The 22,834-nt window shown below is 42.0% G+C and overlaps 1 protein-coding gene across 3 annotated transcripts; it reads right to left on the minus strand.

The window, feature by feature from the left end:
- Window positions 1–406: 406 nt before the first annotated feature.
- Window positions 407–11,320, minus strand: LOC133532577 (O-acyltransferase like protein-like). Of its 3 annotated transcripts, XM_061871322.1 has the most exons (8): window positions 11,011–11,320; window positions 10,518–10,654; window positions 8,757–8,828; window positions 6,616–6,836; window positions 3,864–3,996; window positions 2,786–2,975; window positions 2,021–2,163; window positions 407–848 (listed from the first exon to the last, which is right to left on the minus strand). In XM_061871322.1, the coding sequence occupies exons 4-8, from the start codon at window positions 6,831–6,833 to the stop codon at window positions 720–722; spliced, it is 813 nt and encodes a 270-aa protein (XP_061727306.1). In that variant the 5' UTR covers window positions 6,834–6,836; window positions 8,757–8,828; window positions 10,518–10,654; window positions 11,011–11,320; the 3' UTR covers window positions 407–719. The 3 variants fall into 3 exon arrangements, with proteins under 3 accessions (XP_061727306.1, XP_061727307.1, XP_061727304.1); XM_061871323.1 differs by lacking the exon at window positions 10,518–10,654 and having other exon boundaries at window positions 627–848; XM_061871320.1 differs by lacking the exons at window positions 10,518–10,654; window positions 11,011–11,320 and having other exon boundaries at window positions 627–848; window positions 8,757–9,155.
- Window positions 11,321–22,834: the final 11,514 nt, after the last annotated feature.

Raw genomic sequence — 22,834 nt, forward strand, 5'->3', positions numbered from 1 at the left:
TCTATCAATAATTTAAATACATCAAAGTCCCTTTTTCACCACGAAAAATGGTGGTTAAAATAGATTTATGATGAAGCCCTGTGAACGTTAGTTATCTATTATCCGTTGGTTAGCTTGGCAACAACAGAGGGCCTACCGCGAACCACGTTCGACGTGTTGCCTCTCTGTCGCCCTCGTAAATTCGTACGTAAGTGTGACAAGGAGGCAACACGTCGAACGTGGTTCGCGGTAGCCCCTCAGCAGTGGCTACAAACAAAACACCTTACCAAACCTTAGATACATTTTGTCATTTTGAAACTTTGCAAAGTATTTTTTTTTATGTTACGTCGGTGGCAAACAAGCATACGGCGCTGCCTGATGGTAAGCAGTTTCCGTAGCCTATGTACGCCTGCAACTCCAGAGGAGTTACATGCGCGTTGCCGACCCTAAACCCCTCCTCCCCCTCGTTGAGCTCTGGCAACCTTACTTACCGGCAGGAACACAACACTATGAGTAGGGTCTAGTGTTATTTGGCTGCGGTTTTCTGTTAGGTGGAGGTACTTCCCCAGTTGGGCTCTGCTCTAGATCTGGAATAACATCCGCTGTGCTGTGCCCTACCACACTAAGCGAGATGACGTAGATCTCTTTTGGACGTAGTTTAAGGACGTACCCGGGTCCAAATTGAAATAGGTGTTATTATTTTTGTTATTTGATTTATTTATTGAATATAAATCAAATTGTTATGACTTGTGGGTAGTGCGGGGCTTCAGGAGCGGCGCTAGGAACGTGTACATCGGCGCCTCGACCAGCACGATGAGCGCCGCCGACAGCGCCACCGCGACCACCGCGTTGGCGAAGAACCTCCATAGCTAAATAAATAAATTGATATTAGAAAATGTTAGAGCGTTTTTAGGGTTCCGTAGTCAAGTACCCTTATATTTTAGATCCGCAATGTCCGTCCGTCCGCGGCTTTGCTCCGTGATCGTTAGTGCTAAAAAGCTGCAATTTGGCATGACATAAATCATGCATGGCGACAGAAAGTTAAAGAAAAACAAAAAAAAAAATATTTTAGTACCTGCCATACATGATATTTTATTTTATTTTTTTGCTTCAACCCAATGGTGTGGGGTATCGTTGGATAGGTCTTTTACAACGATTAAGGATCTTCTTATAAAGTGTTTTTTTTGATAAAGTGAATATTTTCGGAAATAATCGCCCCGAATGAAAAAAAATGTGGGGGACACAAATTAAAATCATGCGTCATTATGATTAAATACTAGGTTACAAATATTAAGTAGGTACAAAATAGATACAAATACCTTATTCTGACAACTCGAAAATGAATTTACCAAAAAGTGTCATCAAAAAACTTTAAATAGGTGGCGCTACAATACCTAGAATACTTGAAGAAAAAAACCAAATCATAGACAGCGCACTTCACTCCGTCAATAACGCCTAGGTTCTTAGCTACTCTAGCGCTACTCTGGAAAGATTTAGAACTATTATTATATAACTGAGAGCTGGACACTTTTGCAACAGTTCTACCATAATAGATTTCACTCCTTTTAATTCCACACTCCATAGTATTGATTTATTTGCAAATATGAAGTGTGGAATTAAGAGGAGTGACATCTCTTATGGTAGAACTGTTGCAAAAGTGCCCAGCTGTCGGCTATAAATAATAGTTCCAAATCTCTCCAGAGTAGCGCTAGAGTAGCTAAGAACCTAGGCGTTATTGACGAAGTGAAGTGCGCTGTCTATGATTTGATTTTTTTGTTCAAGTATTCTAGGTATTGTAGCGCCACCTATTTAAGGTTTTTTGATGGCACTTTTTGGTACATGGAGATTTATTTCCTTACCTCCACCTTCCGTATTTGCAAAAGTTACTAACTGACGTGCCCGTAAAATACCTCCTCGGATGCGGTGTATAACTTATACGGGTTATTGAATTATTTATGGATTGTGGAATAAATACTTCATTGATGTGGCGGCGAAAAAGTTAAAGAAGGTTTCGTCCACCTTTTTTAACTAGAAAACTAACCAGTGTGCGCATGTCAAAGTAGTTGACGCCGCCGGTGGCGTCCGGCTCCTCCTGTATGATGATGTTGCCGTACAAGTACATCGCGTACGAGGCGCGCGCCACGTACCGCCACAGCCCCAGCGACAGGAACCAGTTCACGGGACCTAGAAAAAACAAATCAGTTATATTATTTTCCAAACTCGATGGACACGCTGACAGATGTCATTTCAATACAATTATGGAAGGTAGAGGCAAGGAACAGAAACTCCTTAGGCAGAATTGTTGCAAAACAGTCCAGCTGTCAGCTATAAATAATAATTCCAAATCTCTCCAGAGTAGCGCTAAAGTAGCTAAGAACATAGGCGTTGTTGATGGAGTGAAGTGCGCTGTCTATGAGATTTTTTTCTCAAGTATTCTAGGTATTGTAGCGCCACCTATTTATGCTTTTTTGTCGGACACTTATTGGTATATGGAAATTTTGTTCCTTGCCTCTACCTTCCATAAATACAATTTTTCGACATTTCACGCTTTTATAATATGGAGATGACACCTGTCACCCTACCTTGTTTGAAAAACCTATCGAGTTAGAAATACTATAATTCGCAGTTTCGTAGTATTCGTATGAAATCAATATAGAGGACCACAGAGGCCCAACAATATTAACCTGTAGTTCAAAACGTAAAAAAAATGCCGCCAGGTTTTATTTGTTTTTGATCCGAGCGTGTTGAAAATCGACATGAGGACCCGAGAGGCTTCTGAATCTTATGTCAAAATTAGCAGCGATACCTCCATAGCCCAGAGTGCATGCGAAGATGAGCCAGCTGAGCGCCAGCGCCCAGCAGGACCGGTACAGGGCCAGCTTGGCGTTCAGAGCCGCCTGGTGCTCGTGGAAGAACGCGCGCGTGCCCGGGTGCTCAGCCAACATCACCAGCAAGGACAACATTAATGCCCCAGTGTAGCATAGCCAGATGCTCCACTGAAAAATTACGTGTGATATTTTTTGATTGACCAGTAATAACACTTACAAATGCTTAAAAATACGAGAACGTTTATGCAAAGTATGAAATCTATATATTTCATACTTTTTTTTTTAATACTACGTCGGTGGCAAACAAGCATACGGCCCGCCTGATGGTAAGCAGCCTCCGTAGCCTATGTACGCCTGCAACTCCAGAGGAGTTACATGCGCGTTGCCGACCCTAAACCCGCCCCCCCTCATTGAGCTCTGGCAACCTTACTCACCGGCAGGAACACAACACTATGAGTAGGGTCTAGAGTGTTATTTGGCTGTTTTCTGTAAGGTGGAGGTACTTCTCCAGTTGGGCTCTGCTCTAGATCTGGAATGACATCCACTGGCTGTGCCACCACACAAAGCGAGATGACATTCACAATGCCCATACCTCTCTTTTGGACGTAGTTTAAGGACAATAAACGCATAAACGTTCTCGTATTTTTTTCGGAAAGAGAAGAGTCATGGAATGTATTGGGCCGCATACATTCCACGACTCTTCTCTTTCCGAACAGACTCTAATAATTAAAACTTAATAACTAGTAAAACATGTAAGTCCGCTAGCCCTATTTAATAGTGCATTGTGTATTAAATGCGGTAAACAAGAGTTTATTACGAACGACTGTGAATTGAAGATCGAAGTCGAAGGCGAGGAGCTTAATTAATACAAGTTTTTAATTCCGCCCGTGGCACATACAATGTCTTTTATCACGCTTGTGAGGGAAAAAAAGCTTCTGCTAATTTCAGACGTACATTACAGTCCTAGGTCGAAATTTAGGATTTACAGACCGCATCGCCTATGTGTAAAAACACCTTTACTAGCAAGTATGATGAAAATATTTTTACAATGATTACCTTCGGTAAATGAAGTTTTTCCTTCTTGAGGATGTAAAGGCTGTACCCGAGCAGCATCCCGATGAAGAAGGGAGGGGAGCGCACTATAGGGTTATAGTAATACCACGTCCAGTAGACAGTTGTTGACTCCAAGCTGTAAATAACAGGGACAAAAACAAGATCCTTAAGAGGAACGGGGACGACAGCTTCTCCGTACAAACGTAGTCCTCATTTTCCTCTCGGGCGGTGTGTTTCATTGACTTCCGTTAACTTTGGGTTATGGCTAAGGCTATAAGTACTTCAAACTTCGAGCAACACCGGCTTCCGACACGTCAGAACAGAACAAATCATTCTGCCATTTTTTGCGGGCGGAAACGTGCACACAATCGCACTTCTCACTCACTACATACAAAATCCAATCTGTAATGACGACACAAATACATAGAAAATGACACACGTCTAAGACAAATCTTGCACACCTCGATCTCTTTTTGTGTACCTACGAGTCACAACATGCACCGCCTTAGGTACAGTTGTACCTATGCTTCGGCAGAGAGGAAAAAGTATGAATGCCGTCTCCCTTCCTAGTGTTGCTTGAAGACTTCAAAGGAAGCTTTTTTCATAAATAAAATAATTAAATGCTGCATATAGCGCTGTTGTAACACGGACATTGTAATATTTAACCAAACATTTAACAATTAGTGATATATCAATACCATTCCAATCAGCACTCGGGTACGTGTAATCCCTTCTCCACAACCCAACGGCTCGCCACAAGGTGCCATGCCCTAAATGTTATGTAATAATAATAATAAAATGCTTTATTGCACACTACAAAAAAAAAAAAAAAGTACAAAGTATGTAAAGGTATAAATATGTAGGTAACAACAGGCGGACTTATCGCTAAACAGCGATCTCTTCCAGACAACCTTCAGATAGAGAAATGTAATTTTTGTTTTGTATTTATATATGAGTTAGCTTTTAAAAAAATGTATGGATTTTTTTTCACTCTCGTACTCTCATAATAATATATGGCTAAAATACAATAAAGAATGAAAAAGTATTTTAAATAGAGTCAATATCCAGGGAGGAAAATGGGGACTACGTTTGTATGGAGAAATGGTCGTTCACTATTCATAATCGGGTAAAAAAGAAATAGTTCTCTCTATTTCACAATGGGGTTGGCAACTTTCAAAAATTTGCATAGATGGCACCAGCATAGGTTTTCCCAGTGTCTAGTTTTATGAGATTTGGCTCTTGCATCTAGGTCATAAAATTCCAAAGAAAAAACAAGAATTTGACACAATTCTAGATAATTCTAGGGAATTTATTCATTGGTTGTCCTTCCGTCTGTCTGTCAAGATCCTTTATCTCGGGAACGCGAGGGGAGGTATCGAGTTAAAATCAAAATCGTGTACTCAGGTCTACATTCCCTTAAACCTACGAAACTACGGCCTACGAATACGAACTACTTAAATATACGGCCGTTTATGCCGCAAAAAACGTATATTTCGACACTCGCAAGGGAATCCAAATTTATAGGGTACTTCTCGTTGACGTAGAAATATGAAATTTGGCAAGTAATATCGTCTTAGACTACAGAAAAATCTAATTACTATTAATCAGTAAAAGAGTAATAATAAATAAGTTAATGTACGGAACCCTCGGTGGCCAATCCGACTCACACTTATCCGGTGTTGTCCTTTCATTTGAAAGATTGTATTATTGTTTCCAGACGTATATATATATTTTATTGATAAAAAATAACAGGGGTATAGTAACAATAGTAGATTGTTAACTAAGAGATGAAAGGCCTATTCTTGATTTAGGCGCTCGAACTGAGTGAAATCGCCAATAGTTCGCCAATATTTAGACCATGATATATGATCGCTTTTTACCCGAGTTTTTTTTTTTGTTTTTACTCTCATCTGCCATCGGCTTTCTTAGCCATAATCAGATTGTATCTATGTATCTAAAAAATGTCTTTTTCCAGGTGGTGGTCCATTAACCACCATTCCTTTATTATGTGAAAACAGGGGGTGGATTATTTTCTCTGGTCTAGTTCCAAGATCTGCCACCTTTTGAGTCTTGTGATGTTACTGTTGTCGTTTAATAGGTCTCTGGCAAGTTCGTTCTCATGGTTTGTGAGCCTTTCCTTATATTTCTTTGAGAAGCTATTTATTTCCTCTTTGATGGTTGGTATATGTAGGTAGTCATGTATTTTACCCGAGTTAAAACACTTTACATTTCATTTGCCGAAGATACTCGACGAAAAGCTCAGGAACAAATATCTATATTTGTGTGATGCTGATGAACACACAAATAAATGCCCTTAGGTTGCGTTTCCAGCAGAGATGTACGAGGATGAGAGTGAAGCGAGGTATGGGTGATTATGAACCAATATCACTTCATTTTATTTACCTCGCTCAGCGCAGCTCTAATGGACAATATTCTATTGGTTCCTAATAAACACATTGCATTTAATTTAACACACGCTACGCATCTACGCACATCTCTGGTGGTTTCGAATTGCCGGGATTTGAACCCGGGACCTTCTGCTTCATAGGTAGGGTCATTATCGACTAGGCTAAGAACCACCCCACACTAGCGTCTCACGAGCGTCGGTGTCTAGTCAACTCTATAGCTGCTGCTCGACGCAACGTTAGCGCTAACTGCCCAGTGAAGCCAATTCCATAACATTCCATTTAATTCCATAGCGCTGATTAGACGCCGTCGTTCAAAAGACTCGTCGTGAAATTAAAGATTTGATTACCTCCAGTTGCGCGGTGAATCCGTTATCGAGCTAGAAAAGTTGTAATAGAAACAGAAGGCTAGCGTGGCGGCCAGGGCGGCCAGCACGGTGGCGCCGAGCGCGGTCCAGACGCGTCGGCGCACCCGCATGTCGGCGCGCGCCGCGCCCGCCGCGCACAGCAGCAGCGCCGACACCACGTACAGTTGCATGTCCACCGACAGGTACCAGCTGTGACCCATGCACTGCCCACAACACTCATTACATTATTATCAGTCATAGGCATTTTATAATAACAATTTACATAATGGATATAAGTATACTGAGGATTATTATAACTAGCTTAAATATAAAATAGGCCCTTGAAGCATTGTATCAAGGATGCTGGCGGCATTTCCTCCTTGTATCGCAATCTGATACGTTGTGCGAGAATACCGCTAGCTCTTCGGTCACGAGTTACGTTAACTAGATCCCCGACCCGAATTCTGCAAAAAACTTGCGCGCGCTGGGACCCCATGGACCTAGAGTTCCAACGCCAAATGGTACAGTCAGCGTCAAATATTTTGTAGCAGTCAAAGTGGCCAAATAGTTCGGTACACCATACTAAATATATGGTGTACCGAACTATTTGGCTACTTTGGTTGCTATAAAGTATTTGACGCTGACTGTACAAAATGGTACTCTTACCGGTACCGAGGCTCTTATATTTATAACGTTTCAAAATTTCGGCGCTTTCCGCTGCTCCGCCCGCTTTTACATTAGTCCGTTGGAGGTGGGGTCCACCCGGGTAGCATCCCACACTAACATCCGTCCTAAGTTCCCAGGAACTAAGGACAACCTCTTGCCATCGTCCCTGAAAATGACCTGGCCGCGTTGCCAACATGCAAATCGCTTACGCTCCGTAGCGATCGAAACGCAACTGTCACTGTCGCACTAATATGGAAGAGTGATAGAGAGACACTGATAAATAAAAGAAGGCGTGTGGTGAGTATTACATATATCAAGTCAATTTTAGTGATAACCCGTGACATTTTAATGAATCTGTTATCATGATCCGCCCGTACTTTACGTGCTACGGAACTAATGATTCAGTCGTGTCACAGCGTTTGAACCATAAACTTGCAATGTACCAACGAGGCACAATCATGAGCGGGTCCAGAAACGAAGAAGGAAGAAATCTGGCGCATAAATTTGTGTCGTACTGGAGGCGCAGACCGTATTATGTTTCTTCACAACGGAATAAATGATGAAAACAGACACTGCTTCAGTAAAAAAAAAGCAACAATGTGTCCATATTGTTGCTTTGGAACCACGAGACGCTGTGGAGAAGATGAAGCTTCTGGTGCTTTGGGGCGCGGACCTCAATGGAATGGAATCTGCCGTTCATTCCTCGTCCAATGGTCACAGGAGAAACAATTGGCCTTCCCGTTCTTGGACCCTCTGATAGTAGTCCTCTGGAATTTCGACACCGACGACATCCAGTGGATGCTGAACGTCCTGCCCTAGAGGGAGGTATATACCGCCCCGTCAGAACCGGTCGGAGTATTCTTGGTGTAAGTACCTGGATGACTAATCATCTAATCAACTTCTAGTTAGATCTAGATGCTGATTCCCACCTTCTGTTTCAGTGGATCGTCAAGATTGGCAACATCCACCAATTCCTGGAGAACAACAGAACTCCGCTGAGTGTGTCAGTGAAAATCCTCCGATTTCCGGACAATTATTTCGAATAGTTAGTCTGCTTGTATACAAAGTGACGTATAGCTTCTTATCACATTTTGTTATGCAGATAAGAGACAGACAGAGACATCTATTTTGAATGGAAATTATTTATTAAAAAAATGGACAGATTTTTAAAGTTTCTACATCAAATACTTCCCTTGTTAGGTTCCGAGTTTAGGTTAAGTTAGGTTTTAAATATGATTCACTTGGCGGAGGTGGTCGCTTATTTTCAAAGGGTTGCCTTTCAATACGCCAGATTGTTAAACGTTGAGAGATTCTACATAGTTCCATTAACTATCGCCTAGGCATCGAATAGGATGCCCACGATTCGACGATGAACAACCATGTGTTTAGGGATCACTTTCTATTATATTAAGCCAATAAGCTGGGTTATTTAACCAAACAGCTGCGGCATTCTAACATTATAATGAATAGTACTTTACCAATTCGCTCGGGTTGACAATGTTCTGCACATGCAGCAGAGCGCTCCACCAGTACTTGCGGCAACGAACAGACTGCAAATAACATTCCTTCATAAAATAAATATTATAGAACAATAGGGAGCGTGCATGAACTGTAGGAGGCAGCACAGGAGCCGTCAGATTTTTGGCGCGAGGCGTAAATGTGATGTTTATTGTTCCGATGTAGCCCACAAGATGGCAGAACCTACTATGCACAAGAAAACACGTGACGTCTAAATGTACATGTTTATGGTTCCGATTCAGGCCACAATTTGGCAGACCCTCCAATGCGCACGGTCCCTATATATTATTGAGGTCGCTTGGTCAGGATAAATGCACCACATCAACTTTATATCAATGTCTAAGGTAAAGGTGTTTCGGCTCTTGGCTGTTAAGGCTCTTGAGATTTCGTATTTTTTTTTAAATATAACTAAGCATGATAATACCTTGAAAGCTTTTGAGTAAGTTATAATAATTATTTGGTAGTAAATTAACGTATAAACTGATAGAGTTTTAGTAAAAACTTATTTTTATATGAATATATTCATGAACCTCGTATTTGGCTCCCATTTCGTGATAAAAATCAGCTCCTAAGTTCGTGAACTCGTGTCCCCTGCTTCGGAATAAAGTTTTCTAGAGTAATTGATGACAATTTGATGATAACAATATAAGTAAGGTCAAGTTATTAATGATTTTATGTAAATAAAAAAAAAATTGTGATCCACCTTAAAACTTTTTCTATACACGTGGACTTTAATGGTGTTATTTGAACTTCATTAACTAAACTAGATAAATAAATAAATATTATACGACATTATTACACAAATTGACTAAGTCCCACAGTAAGCTCAATAAGGCTTGTGTTGAGGGTACTTAGACAACGATATATATAATATATAAATATTTATAAATACTTAAATACATAGAAAACACCCATGACTCAGGAACAAATATCCATGCTCATCACACGAATAAATGCCCTTACCAGGATTTGAACCCGGACCATCAGCTTCGTAGGCAGGGTCACTACCCACTAGGCCAAACCGGTCGTCAATAGAATCGCATATCTTTCACTGTGGCTTTACGAATGACTTTGTTACAATTACTGTACTTAATAAAATATCATTAATAAATTACTGAGTTTAACCTGTAAATTGTTAAATACTCGTAATTCCGATTTTAATTCTCATAGTAATATATAATTACCTTTTAATATTTATATTTTAAACAGGTCACTCACGTATTATTAACGACTCGCCTTCACACGGCGCGCCCGGACCAGTGAAGGCGAGTCGTTGCTCCGTGAAGAGGATCCTCGAAAATGGATCGAAACTAGTCGAGCGTCTTACGTTTAAAATAATTGTAATATGTTCGAGTCTCACGGGAGTTTTATAGTTAATATAGGACGAAAACAAAATTTACAATATCTTTCACTAAACACGTCAAAAACATAAAAGGTAAATAGGATATTCAAGCGTTGACACGCAAATCGGTATAAATTTCAGCTACCTTATATCGGGGAATATCACATATACTTAATTTTTTTTCCTTAATGGCCATCCCACACTAGCGTCTACGTCTTTTGAGCGTCGGCTTCTAGTGTCATCGTCTGAAAATGACGTCGCTGCGCAGTTGCGCCAACGTTACGTCGAGCAGCAGCCACAGAGTTGACTAGACGCCGACGCTCAAGAGATGCTAGTGGAGGGTCTCTCTAAATGTCACATGATTGATGTCGTTACAGACCTCTTGAGCGTAGTCCACCGCCGTGGGCCCGTCGTAAACGCGTGGCTCGGCGGCCCGCAGCAGCACGGCCGCCGCCAGCAACGGGAACAAACGCACGTAGCGGATCAGGTAGAACCGGGGCAGGTTGCTCAGCGACACTGAAATGGGTCACGGCATTAGCATTAAAGAGAAACCCCCTTAACGTCTTTTGAGCGTCAGGGTCTAGTAAGTAAATGGTGTCGCTGCGCTGTTGCGCCGACATTGCCCTCGAGCAGCAGCCACAAAGTTTACTAGACGCCGACGCTCGGGAGACGCTAGTGTGGAATTTTCCCAAGAGCGTTTTTACATCCTCTGATACGAGTTGAGGTCCGAATGTCACTTTTGAACGCCATGCCTATTGTGCGCGGTGCCGGTGCGTCATCGCTAAACCTGTTGGAATGCACGTTTGATTATGAGCTGTAGCCGCGTGCGTCAGTTGACGTCTTTGGTGGTCAAAGGATGTGTTAGTACTCACATGTCTCTGTTTTGCCGGCAGTGGTGTAGACCAGTAGCAGTCCACTCAGCACAAAGAAGGAGTCTACAGCGAGGTGCCCCGCCGTCGCAACAAAATACCTCTGCCCACTACTTACCTGTCAAACAAGAGGAAGGTTAATTAATAGTTTTGAACGATTCACGGCTAGGTAGTTACACTAGACTATATTGACCGGGATATGGACCGTGGTTAACCTAGTGTATTGTTTTCAAGTTCCCGATATGTCGACGCAGTTACATGCATCTTGTTCACGGGTAGCTGAAGATAGCGGGCATGATTATATGTTCTTTGATAGCGGGTGGGTGTCAAAGTTGTGTAAACCGCGCTCAGTCGACCCTCATTCGTGTGCGTCGACTGCGTTCGCTTTCAACGTTGCCACTGGTGGCGTCACACTTGTTGGTCTATCCAAGGACACTACATTCACAGCGTCACTACGCGTGTTTGATTCGGATATCAATGGTTTTTTACACAAACAAATCACAGGATTCCAGATATTTGATAGTTTAAACCCATCTTCACGATTGAAAAATTTGTATTAGTGAATGTTAACGGCAGGAACACAAAAGGCAACAACACAAAAGGTAATCACGGTCCATATCCCGGGCAATATAATTCGAAGATGAAGATGGTGATGGTAAAGATTATTATTTAATAAAACGGGCATTAGTCGGCTATAATGAAATTTTAAAATTTCCTTCGACGTTTCTGTGACGGTGATGGTTGTCTCCGTAGTCTCGGAGAACTACTTACTTACCTAAGCAGTTCGAAAAAAACTCAGGCAGCTAGAAGATGCTGATGTCAACTTTAACCGAAGAGAGAGTGAGAGTCCTCAGGAGGGTCCTCAAAATCATTGTTGAAAATTCTTTTGTCGAATGTCAAACGGGCTTCTTGTTCCTTAAAAATAGCAAAATAACCCCATAAAAAGTTACCCTATGTTTAGTTTTACGATAAGGAAACCCTTCGCCCAAAATCGGTAAACAAACAAAGGTACAATTCTAAAACCAAGCTTTGTGTCGATATTGTCACCGCAAAGCTGAACACATAAACACGATGTAGAAAACTTCACAGTGAAATACTTAAACACATACTGGAAGAAAAGAATCTCCATTATAGTTTATTGTTACGACGATATTGTCCCCGTATAGTTAAACATAGACTAAATTTTCAAGCTTAAATCGACTAGGATATGCTCCCAGCAACATATAGAATGAATAGTAGAGAAACTTTACTTACCAGTAATTCACCCCGAGCCAGAGACACCGCCAATCCGATGATTGAAGATTGAAAGCCATGTTTGTTAAGAACCAATACAATCACTCACAGAAATATGAATATAAGCAATCACTAGATCACTACACGCTCAACAAGGAAAACAAATGAAGTGATTCAATTGGTCCTTAACAAACACATCCCTCGCTACGCATCCTCGCACATCTTTGGTGGAAACGCAGCCTTTACAAGTGACATAGTAACCTACTGACGACTTGCGACAAACCAGCGACAGGCGACCTAATAGCGTCACACTGACGACCTGCGACATACTAGTGAGATAATTGAGACGTACCGGTGACCAGCGACCTAAAAGAGACATAGTGGCGACTGACGACATACTAGTAACTGACGACATCGATATACTGGCGAAATACTAACGATATCTCAGCCTAAAATTACCAGGGCATGAGAGTTGGGGAAGAGGTCGTTTGTCTGGTGGCAAGTAGTGACGCAGATTCAAAAGATAGGTCATAAATTCCATTTTGTTTACAAAAGTATTACCTAATATATTATTGACACAACAAAAAACAAGTATGTAAAACATAATAAAAACACTTAAATTAACAACTTATAAATAAAAATTTTGGCCTAAGTCGAAGTCGCTTGGTACGACGACGAAGTACGACGCAGGAGTTTAGAGTTAGATCAAGCTAAGCTGTCAGCGATTTTGATACCCCAGACGGTACAAGTGCTATTTTAAACGTCAAACGTCTATGAAATTATGACATACTTAACACTTGCACCGTCTACCAAAATCGCTGCCAAGTTAGCTTGGTCTGACCCTTGAATGCATTTTACGACTGACTTAGAAATACAACATAAGTAAAAAGGTAAGGACATACACTTTCGTTTATATCCTTTTCGTTAACAGAATGTAGTCGAAGCTGGAGCGAGGAGTGTAGCATGATGATCCACAGCACGGAGAGAGCGCGGATGCCGTGCAGGCACGGCAGGCCGCCGGGCGCGGCCGTCAGAAGCCGCGTGTTGCGGTGCAGCGAGAACGTGCACAACCACTCGTCACGCCGCTCTGGTTCTGCCAACATAGTAATTTTGACATACCCCTAAACTTAAAGCGGTTAAACAATTTAACAGGCTGGTGACTTGCACAGTGTTCCTCAATTATGAGTATTGATGATCGACACACGGACTTATTACGCAGTGGCAGATTTGGAGTCTTGGCCGCCGTAGGCTCCAGGCCCTATAGTATTTATAACTGGGCCTTAAGGTTTGTCCAGATCAGACTACGTTAGTAAGTGTAGTGTCGTGTAGTGTAGTGGCGAGTATTTGTGACTTTTCCTGCCGATAGGGTCCTTATGCTCCATGTGTAGCATAGACGTGTGCAGCGCAAAACACTAATGGCAGTTATGGCGCTTAGAAAAATACTTAAATTGTACTAGGTACGTTGTACATTATTACCTTTTTTCAGTATATACATATGATGCAGTTCATATGTTGTGCTGACGACTGTCAGTAGTCCAAGCAGTAACAAAATAAATCTGAAAAAAATAGATTAAAAATTACTGAATACTGAACTCTTCTGAATGGTAGAAATAAGTGGAATTAAAAATCTTTATAATCGAAGAGTTCTTGTGCTCCGACACGTCGACGTCAGCAAGACTGTTGGACCATGCGGCCGGAGGGCTAATACCATACTTAAATCTAAAATATACGCTTTGATATTTCGTTTTTGAATTTTTTTTGGAGAATGTTATTACTGATATTTTGCACTTCAAAGGGCAGTCCAGACGGCAACAATTTTTTGCCAATCTAATTAAATTGTCTGATCAAATCAGGTGTAAACGCCAATTTGCGCGTATTCGCGTTTGGGGGCATTTTTTCCATTTAGAGCCCTCAAATATTGACGCCAATTTCTTTTCTGATCAAATTGGTCGATTTGATAATTAAACATTAATAATACATACATATAATATGTATGTTGGCTGACTGTAAGTATAGTAAGTTCTCACAAAGCGACGTAGTCGACGGCGGCGTAGGGCTTGTCGGCGGGCAGGCGGCAGAACTCCAGCGAGTAGTTGAAGCGCGCTGGCAGCAGCGCGTGCGCAGCGCACGCCCGCGGCACGCACACCCCCAGCCGCAGCGACACTGCCACACGCTGCGACTTCGTTCTGCATGCAAGTGATAAAGGGGTCCATTATTTTATTGTCCATTACTCATTTCAAAAAGATTTTGATACCTAGCGGCTTAGCAGTAAGAGCGTGCGACTTGAAATCTGGAGGTCGTATGTTCAGTACCTCGGCTCGTACCAATAAGGTTTTTGGAACTTATGTACGAAATATCATTTTGATATTTACCAGTCGCTTTTCGGTGAGGAAACCGGACTAATCCCAGTGAGACCAAGTTCAAGGTCAGATGGCAGTCGCTTTCGTAAAACTAGTATCTATGCCAATTCTTGGGATTAGATGCCAAACGGACCCAAGGCTCCCATCCCTTAAGCCGTGACAAAACGCCGGGACAACGCGAGAAAGAAAATGATAAGATTTCTATAAAATATAAATAATTTGTCCTACAAAATCCCCTCAAAAAAAAGCTTCCCCTGAGTTACGAAAACTTATGTTTTTTTTTAGAAAACTATTGTTATTAGGTAACTTAATTCAGTACACATCATACAGAGCTTGTGTGTATGTATACATGAAGCAACGTATAAAACAAAGTCCCACGGCCCCCATTGCATCTGTCTGTATATATGTTCGCGATGGGTAAGTAATATAAGGCATAAGAACTTATACTTACTATAATATTCATATTATACATATACGCTCATATTCTATAAGCGTGTTTTGTGTACCGTTCAAGGTGTATTAACGAACGTTAGATATAACATCAAAATATCTATTTTTGTTAAGTATAACGTTATTTAAGCATAATATCATTGTGTATAACGATTATTATGTATAACGTTCATAATATCTCAGATTTATAATGTACGAGTATATTACTCAATAGTCTCAATACATCTAACCCAAGAAAGCATAATGCTCGTGTAGAATAACCGCCTGAAATTGTTTATTATTTTTTATCAATGATAACTATAATTATTTTCTGGCAGCAGTTTGTTTTCTGTAGGGGTCGCAGTTCTAATCTAACCTAACCTACTTTTCTGGCAGCAGTTTGTTTTCTGTAGAGGTTGCAGTTCTAACCTAACCTAACCTACTTTTCTGGCAACAGCTTGTTTTGTATAGGGGAGCAGTTATAACCTATTTAGTATATCATACGCCAGTATATTTTATAATCATTATACTAAAAGATAGAATATACTATGATCGATATACGTTAATATGTATGTTATATATTAAATGTTGAATTTAGAGTATTTGAGTGTTATATAAAAATCATTATAAAAATATTGATTTTGATGTTACAGGCCCTTTTCATTGTACTTTAGGTAATGCGTGTTTTGGTATTCGAGGGAAATACTCCTTAAAGATAGATCTTGATCGTCGAAGATTATTTTATTCGTGAAAGCTTAACTAGACTAGAGGCAACACTATTTTGCTCTACTAGCGTAACGATACTCAGGAGGTTGACGTTTGCCGAACGAGTGCGTGCGAGAGAATGACGCGTATAACCGTATCCTTGGTCCTTTTGAGGTAACATTACTATCTCCTGATAACGGTGTAACGGTACCGAAAGTTTCCCACGCAACTAAAACTACACTTAATTACACACAATAAAATGGACAATACTTCTTTGACTCTGCCGAAATTCTGCGGAGGTGAACCCTAATAAACAAATATAATACAATAACGTTACGGAACTTAATGAGTGAACATTGAACAATAGTCGACCGTAACGGTTTCAGGTTATACAATAACATAGTGCAACCTTACGGGGTTCGGCTTACGAGAACTAACTGTTATTTTATTGCGTTGCTTCGAAAATGGATTTACGTATTCTATTTTCTAGTTATAAAACTATTTCTATTTCTAATTATTAATAAGCTATTCTATATCTACATGCTAAACGATGTTGTAGTGGACGGACACGTCGGCTACATGGCTCCCTCCTCAGCGAAGCGTACGGGTAGACGAACGATGCGTCCGCTGCGGGTCATCCGTGATTGTCGTGAATCCGTGGGAATCAATACTGAGTTCTTATTTGTAGAAGATGTTGCAGGGCCTCTCCTTGCACAGGCAGCAGTCACCGGTGGTGTCGGTGTCGGCAGCATCGGCGTCGGCGGCGTCGGTGTCAGCGTCGGCGGCGTCGGTGTCAGTGTCGGCGGCGATTGTGTGGACGGCGGCGATAAAAGCGTCGTCGCTGGACTTGGTGTGTAGGTGATCACAGGTCCTTGTCTCTGCACCGAATTGGGCTCTGCATTTTCTGTTATGGTGTATGCAGGCTTAAGACGATCGATTGAAATTTTTGCTTCGCGTGTAGGTAACTGAATAGTGAAAACCTTGTCGGTTCGATTCAGTACTTTGTAGGGACCGTCGTATGGCGCCTGCAGTGGCTTTCTAACTGCGTCGACTCGAATAAACACGTAATCGCACGTAGTTAGATCGCGGTGAATGAAGATAGATCTTTTGTTGCTATGCGGTTGACTCGGTACTGGTTTCAGTTGTCGGATGGTTTCTCTCAGTTGTTCGACGTAGGAGCTGTCCATTATGACGTCGTTGCTTGTTGCGTTTGTTAGAAATTCCCCGGGTAGACGAATGTTGCATCCGTATGTAAGTTGCGCTGCACTTACGTTTTTGTCGGCGCGGAGCGCCGCACGGACACCTAGAAGCACTGTAGGTAGCTCGTTAATCCAACTTTTAGCGGATAAGAGTCTAGCTTTTAGTGCTGTCTTAATCGTTCGATGCCATCGTTCAAGGACACCGTTGCATATCGGATGGTACGGCGTTGTGCGCGTTTTTGCGATACCAAGCAGCTGTGTTAGGTGCGCAAATATTCGACTTTCGAACTGTCGACCTTGATCCGTTGTTATTGTAGCTGGGCATCCGAATCTTGACATCCATCCTTCGTAGACAGCCTTGGCGACTTCTTCAGCGGCGACTTCTTTTAGCGGGATCGCTTCGGGCCATCGAGTTGCGCGGTCAATGATTGTTAGGCAGTAACGGTAACCGTCGGACGTTGTTGGCATTGGACCGATGATGTCACAATGTACGTGTTCGAAACGGGCTGTAGGTTGGAACGTTGATAAAGTACTTGTAGTATGTTGCTGTATCTTTGTTCGTTGGCATGCGATGCATGCTTTTGCCCATGTTCCGATGTCCTTATTCATTGAAGGCCAGAAGTATTTGCTTGCAATCATCTTGCGCGTGGTGCGAGTGCCAGGATGACTAATGTTGTGCATGTAGTCAAATACAGTGCGTCGGTAATCCGCAGGTAGGTACGGACGATTGTTGCCTGTAGTAGTTTCGCAGTATATGTTAAAGTCAGTTCCGGGAATCTTGATTTTTTTCAGTGATATATTTTCTTGTTGCTGCAGGCATTGAATCTTGCTATCCCTTTCTTGCGCTGTGGCTAACTCTTTGAAGTCGATCGGCGTTGGGCAGGTAATCGCGTCGATGCGCGAAAGTGCGTCCGCTACAGCGTTTTCCTTCCCACTTACATAGCGAATATCGGTCGTGAATTCGCTTATGAAAAGTAGGTGTCGAGTGCGTCGCGGTGATTCGCCGTCGTTTGATGATTTCGTAAATGCGAATGTGAGCGGCTTGTGGTCTGTGAATATTGTTAGCGGTCTTCCTTCAAACATTTTTCTAAAATGTTTTAACGATAAATATATTGACAGGAGTTCTCGATCGAACGTGCTGTATTTTTTTTGAGCTTCTGTGAACTTGCGCGAGAAATATCCGAGTGGCTGCCATTGTTTGTTGGTGAACTGTTGTAAAACAGCGCCAGCCGCAGTGTTTGAGGCGTCACAAAATATCGCGAGTTGAGCTTCGTGCTGAGGGTGTGCGAGTAGGGCGGCGTTTTGTATGCTCGTTTTACACGCTTCGTAGGCTTGCGTAGCTTCTTCAGTCCATTCGATTTGCGACTTGTCTCTTTTCTTCGCGTTGTGTAGATACTTGCAGAGTGGAGATTGAATTATTGCGGCGTCTTTGATATTTTCTCGATAAAAGTTTATCATACCAAGAAAACGTCGTAATTCTTCGATTGTTTTAGGTTTTGGGTAATCGGCGATTGCTTGTACTTTTTCTTTCGGTGGTTGGATACCATCTTTGTTCACTTCGTAGCCGAGAAACTTCACCGTAGGTTGACCGAAAACACATTTTGCGGGGTTTATTGTGATTCCGTATTCATCGAGACGTTGTAAGATAACGCGTAAATGTGCTCGGTGTTCGTCCTCGGTGGTTGAAGCTACTAGTAGGTCGTCGACGAACGGGAAAACGTAATCCAGCCCTCTGAGTACTTCGTGTATGAACCTTTGAAATGTTTGACCGCAGTTCCTTAAGCCTGGGCACATACGCGGGAATTCAAACAATCCAAACGGCGTAATGATCGCCGATTTTTCAATATCTCGCTCGCTGATCGGAAGTTGCTGGTAGGCACGATTGAGGTCGATCGTAGAAAAAATTGTTTTCCCGGCGAGTTGATACGTAAAGTCGCGTATGCGTGGTATAGGGTAGCGATCGGGTACCGTCATGGCGTTGAGTCTTCGGTAGTCACCACATACACGTAGATCTCCATTTTTCTTAGGCACTACGTGCAACGGTGAGGACCATTGGCTCTTACTAGGACGACATAAGCCTTGTTCTATCATGTTTTGAAATTCTTTTTTGACCTGTTCGTAGCGATGAGGTGCGATTGGTCTCGCTCGGCAGTGAACAGGTTGACCAATTGTTTCAATGACATGCTCGACTGTGTGCTTCGGACTGAGTTTCATTGATGTAAGTCTTGTAATTCCAGGGAACTCAGCGAGTATGTCGTGATAGGTTTGTCCTACGCGGATGCTCCGAACTGTAGGTATGTTCGTTTTACATATTTGTGCGTTTGTAGTGAGCAATGTCTTTCCGTCGATCAATCTTCGGTTCGTCACGTCGACTATTAACTCGTGATGATTCAGAAAATCTGCTCCGAGGATTGGTTTTGACACGGCGGCAACAATAAACTTCCATTTGAACGGACGGCGCAGGTTAAGGTCGGGTTCGTATGTTTTTTCGCCATACGTAGGTATAGTCGTGTTGTTGGCAGCGTATAGTTGAAACGATAGAGGTGATTCAGGTGTGCCTTTCGCTCTTGGTATTACACTGATGTCTGCTCCGGTATCTACCAAGAACGATACTTTCGTCTTCCTGTCGGTTACGAAAAGGCGGTGTGAATGTTCTAGTACGCTGGATTCCGCCGCGGCCAGCGTCTTCTTTAGTTTTCCGAAGGCAAAGTAACGGGTCGGAAAGCACACGGCGGTCTGCATTTTGTTGCTTCCATACCGAAACGTCGATGGTAGTAGCACCATGGCGATGGCGATTTGCTTCTGTCCTCGGACCTCGAGTTGTTTCGTGAACGGAGATCCGAACGTCGTCGACTGTGGGAACGGCTTTGGCGTCGCCTGGCTTGCGGGCATCTGCTTAGCTCCTCGACTCTAATGTTTAGTTTTCTGATTTCACTCAGAATGAACTGAGTGTCGGTGGCCGCGTAACTCTGTGCTAGCGGCGGTTGCTGATGTTGATCTTGCGATAACGCAATCGACACTGGCCTCGATATCGCTGAAATCTGTGGTACGTTCGGCGATTCCTCCATCATCTTGTCGGCAAGTCGCGCCATTTCATCGAGCGTTGCCTTCTCACTGAAGGTTTCGCTTACGCAAAGCACCGAGCGTATATATGGTGACAGTGAGTTCGTCCATATGATTTTTAGCATGTTGTCATTAAACTTATTCCTGGCCAGCTCACGCATTCGCCTTAGCAACTGACTGGGCTTTTGCTCGCCGAGCTCCATTTGGGATAGGAGCTTTTTCACTTGCCGGCTGTCAGACTCTTCGTAAACGGCAATGAGACGCTCCTTTACGGCCTTGTAGTACTCAGTTTTAGGAGGGTTGAATAGGATGTCTGTTATTTGCTGGACATCTTGCTTGTCTAACTGAGCTATTACCATGCTCGCAAGCTGACTGTCGCTTCTGTTTAAGTCCCTCGTAGCGTGCTCGAAGCTGGCAAACCAGATGCGCGGCGAGTCACGCCAAAAATCAGGTATCTTCAACGGTGCGCTGACTGTGCTGGCCGATGCAGGTGCGGGTGCAGGCTGTTGTTGAATGAGCGGGTTAGCTGCGTTGTTGCCTGCATCGACGACTTGATTGCTGCTTTCGCTGTTCATGTTGACTCCGTTGCCTTTGTCTGGGTTTGGGCTCATTTTTCTTATCACGTCGGGGTCACCACTTTAGGTAATGCGTGTTTTGGTATTCGAGGGAAATACTCCTTAAAGATAGATCTTGATCGTCGAAGATTATTTTATTCGTGAAAGCTTAACTAGACTAGAGGCAACACTATTTTGCTCTACTAGCGTAACGATACTCAGGAGGTTGACGTTTGCCGAACGAGTGCGTGCGAGAGAATGACGCGTATAACCGTATCCTTGGTCCTTTTGAGGTAACATTACTATCTCCTGATAACGGTGTAACGGTACCGAAAGTTTCCCACGCAACTAAAACTACACTTAATTACACACAATAAAATGGACAATACTTCTTTGACTCTGCCGAAATTCTGCGGAGGTGAACCCTAATAAACAAATATAATACAATAACGTTACGGAACTTAATGAGTGAACATTGAACAATAGTCGACCGTAACGGTTTCAGGTTATACAATAACATAGTGCAACCTTACGGGGTTCGGCTTACGAGAACTAACTGTTATTTTATTGCGTTGCTTCGAAAATGGATTTACGTATTCTATTTTCTAGTTATAAAACTATTTCTATTTCTAATTATTAATAAGCTATTCTATATCTACATGCTAAACGATGTTGTAGTGGACGGACACGTCGGCTACAGTACCAAGGATGCTGGCGGCATTTCCTCATTGTATCGCAACACTGATACGTTGTGCTAGGAAGCCGCCAGCTCTTCGGTCACCAGTTACATCAACCAGACCCTTCGCCATTTCTGCCAAAAACTTGTGTGCGTTGGGACCTCGTGGACCTAGTGTTTCAACGCTATAAAAAGGTACTCAAGTATATACTTTCTAAATAAGTAGGTTTCTAAATAATATTATTTATATTAGATGAAATAAAGTCAACATACCCTGATGCTGATTCGGTTGTATTTATCTTCAGGTCGGTCCTGGTTACGTTGCTCGAATCCTCGTCCTCCACCGATATTCTGAAGGTTGGGGGGCCTTGAGCGCGGATTACACAGTATTTGCCCTGGACGTTCATGCCGGGGTGTTTCTGATTAATAGCCAAGCATTGGTAGAAGTTTCCGTAATCTTCGAAATAACCGTTGACTCCTTGTGGCACGCGGAAGCTGGAAGCGTAGACTGAAACAGGTTAATAACGTTTACACCAATTACCTATAATAGGGTTGTTTCTATCTACAAATCTTAGGGCAGAATTGTATCCCAATAAATTCATTTGGATTATAAGAACATGTTAAATTACTTTTAGGGGACCTGTAATTACCATATTTTTGTAAATATTGAATTTCAAATATCTTTTGGCACACGTCACGTGACCAAACTCGAAACGTCTTTGAAGATTCTGAAGACGTCTCAACTCTCGGATTGACACTGTTGACAGTTAGGCGATAAACAACAAATGACAAATGTCAGTTGACAGTTCGTATCTTCTACATGTGTATGTAGTTATGTGTCAAACCGTAAACTGTGACGTCACACAACTTTCAAAGAGCGTTTTGGGCGCGAAAGCATCTGTAAAATATATTTTGTTATTTTAACATATTTAAAGCCGTTTTTAGTATAAAAGTTTAATTTTAGGGCAACTTTTTAGTTAATATAGAACGCAATACAAGCGTTTTTCAAAAATTGGAAACAACCCTATTGCATTTTTGAAATATTATCTAGCACATTTACATATACACGGTGCTCACGAGGAACCCGCAAGATTTTGACCACGTACTTCTGAGGCCAAAAGAAGGAAAAAATGTTATATGAGTTTCAGTAAATTTCGACAAAAAAAAAATTTTTTTATTTCAAATTTTGAACGTATTTGTACATAAAAAGTTAATGTTATGGTAAAACTTGCACTGAAAATATTTTTTTAGACCCGGCTTCGCGCCTCGATTCGCACACGAGTGTGAAGGGCCCTTCATGCCTTGAAACCCTTTCGCTTATTCGGATATCTTATATTACAAATAACTATACTTAAGTAGGTATGTACTTACATTCATTTTTATCCATAACTTCTAACTGGGAGTCACACAGCTCCGGATCTAGAACGCTCCTATACAATTCCTCGTCATAAATGGTGGCATTAGAGCCTCCGTACAAGCACAAGGTGCCCAATATTACAATAACGCTCCTCATCTCGTCTTATTTTGATTTCATATCAAAACTTCTCTAAGACAGTCATATTATATTAGGTAAATATATCAAAACTCACGTATTTTAAGTCGAAGATA

Source organism: Cydia pomonella, chromosome 27 (genome assembly GCF_033807575.1).
Source record: "Cydia pomonella isolate Wapato2018A chromosome 27, ilCydPomo1, whole genome shotgun sequence".
NCBI lineage: Eukaryota > Metazoa > Arthropoda > Insecta > Lepidoptera > Tortricidae > Cydia > Cydia pomonella.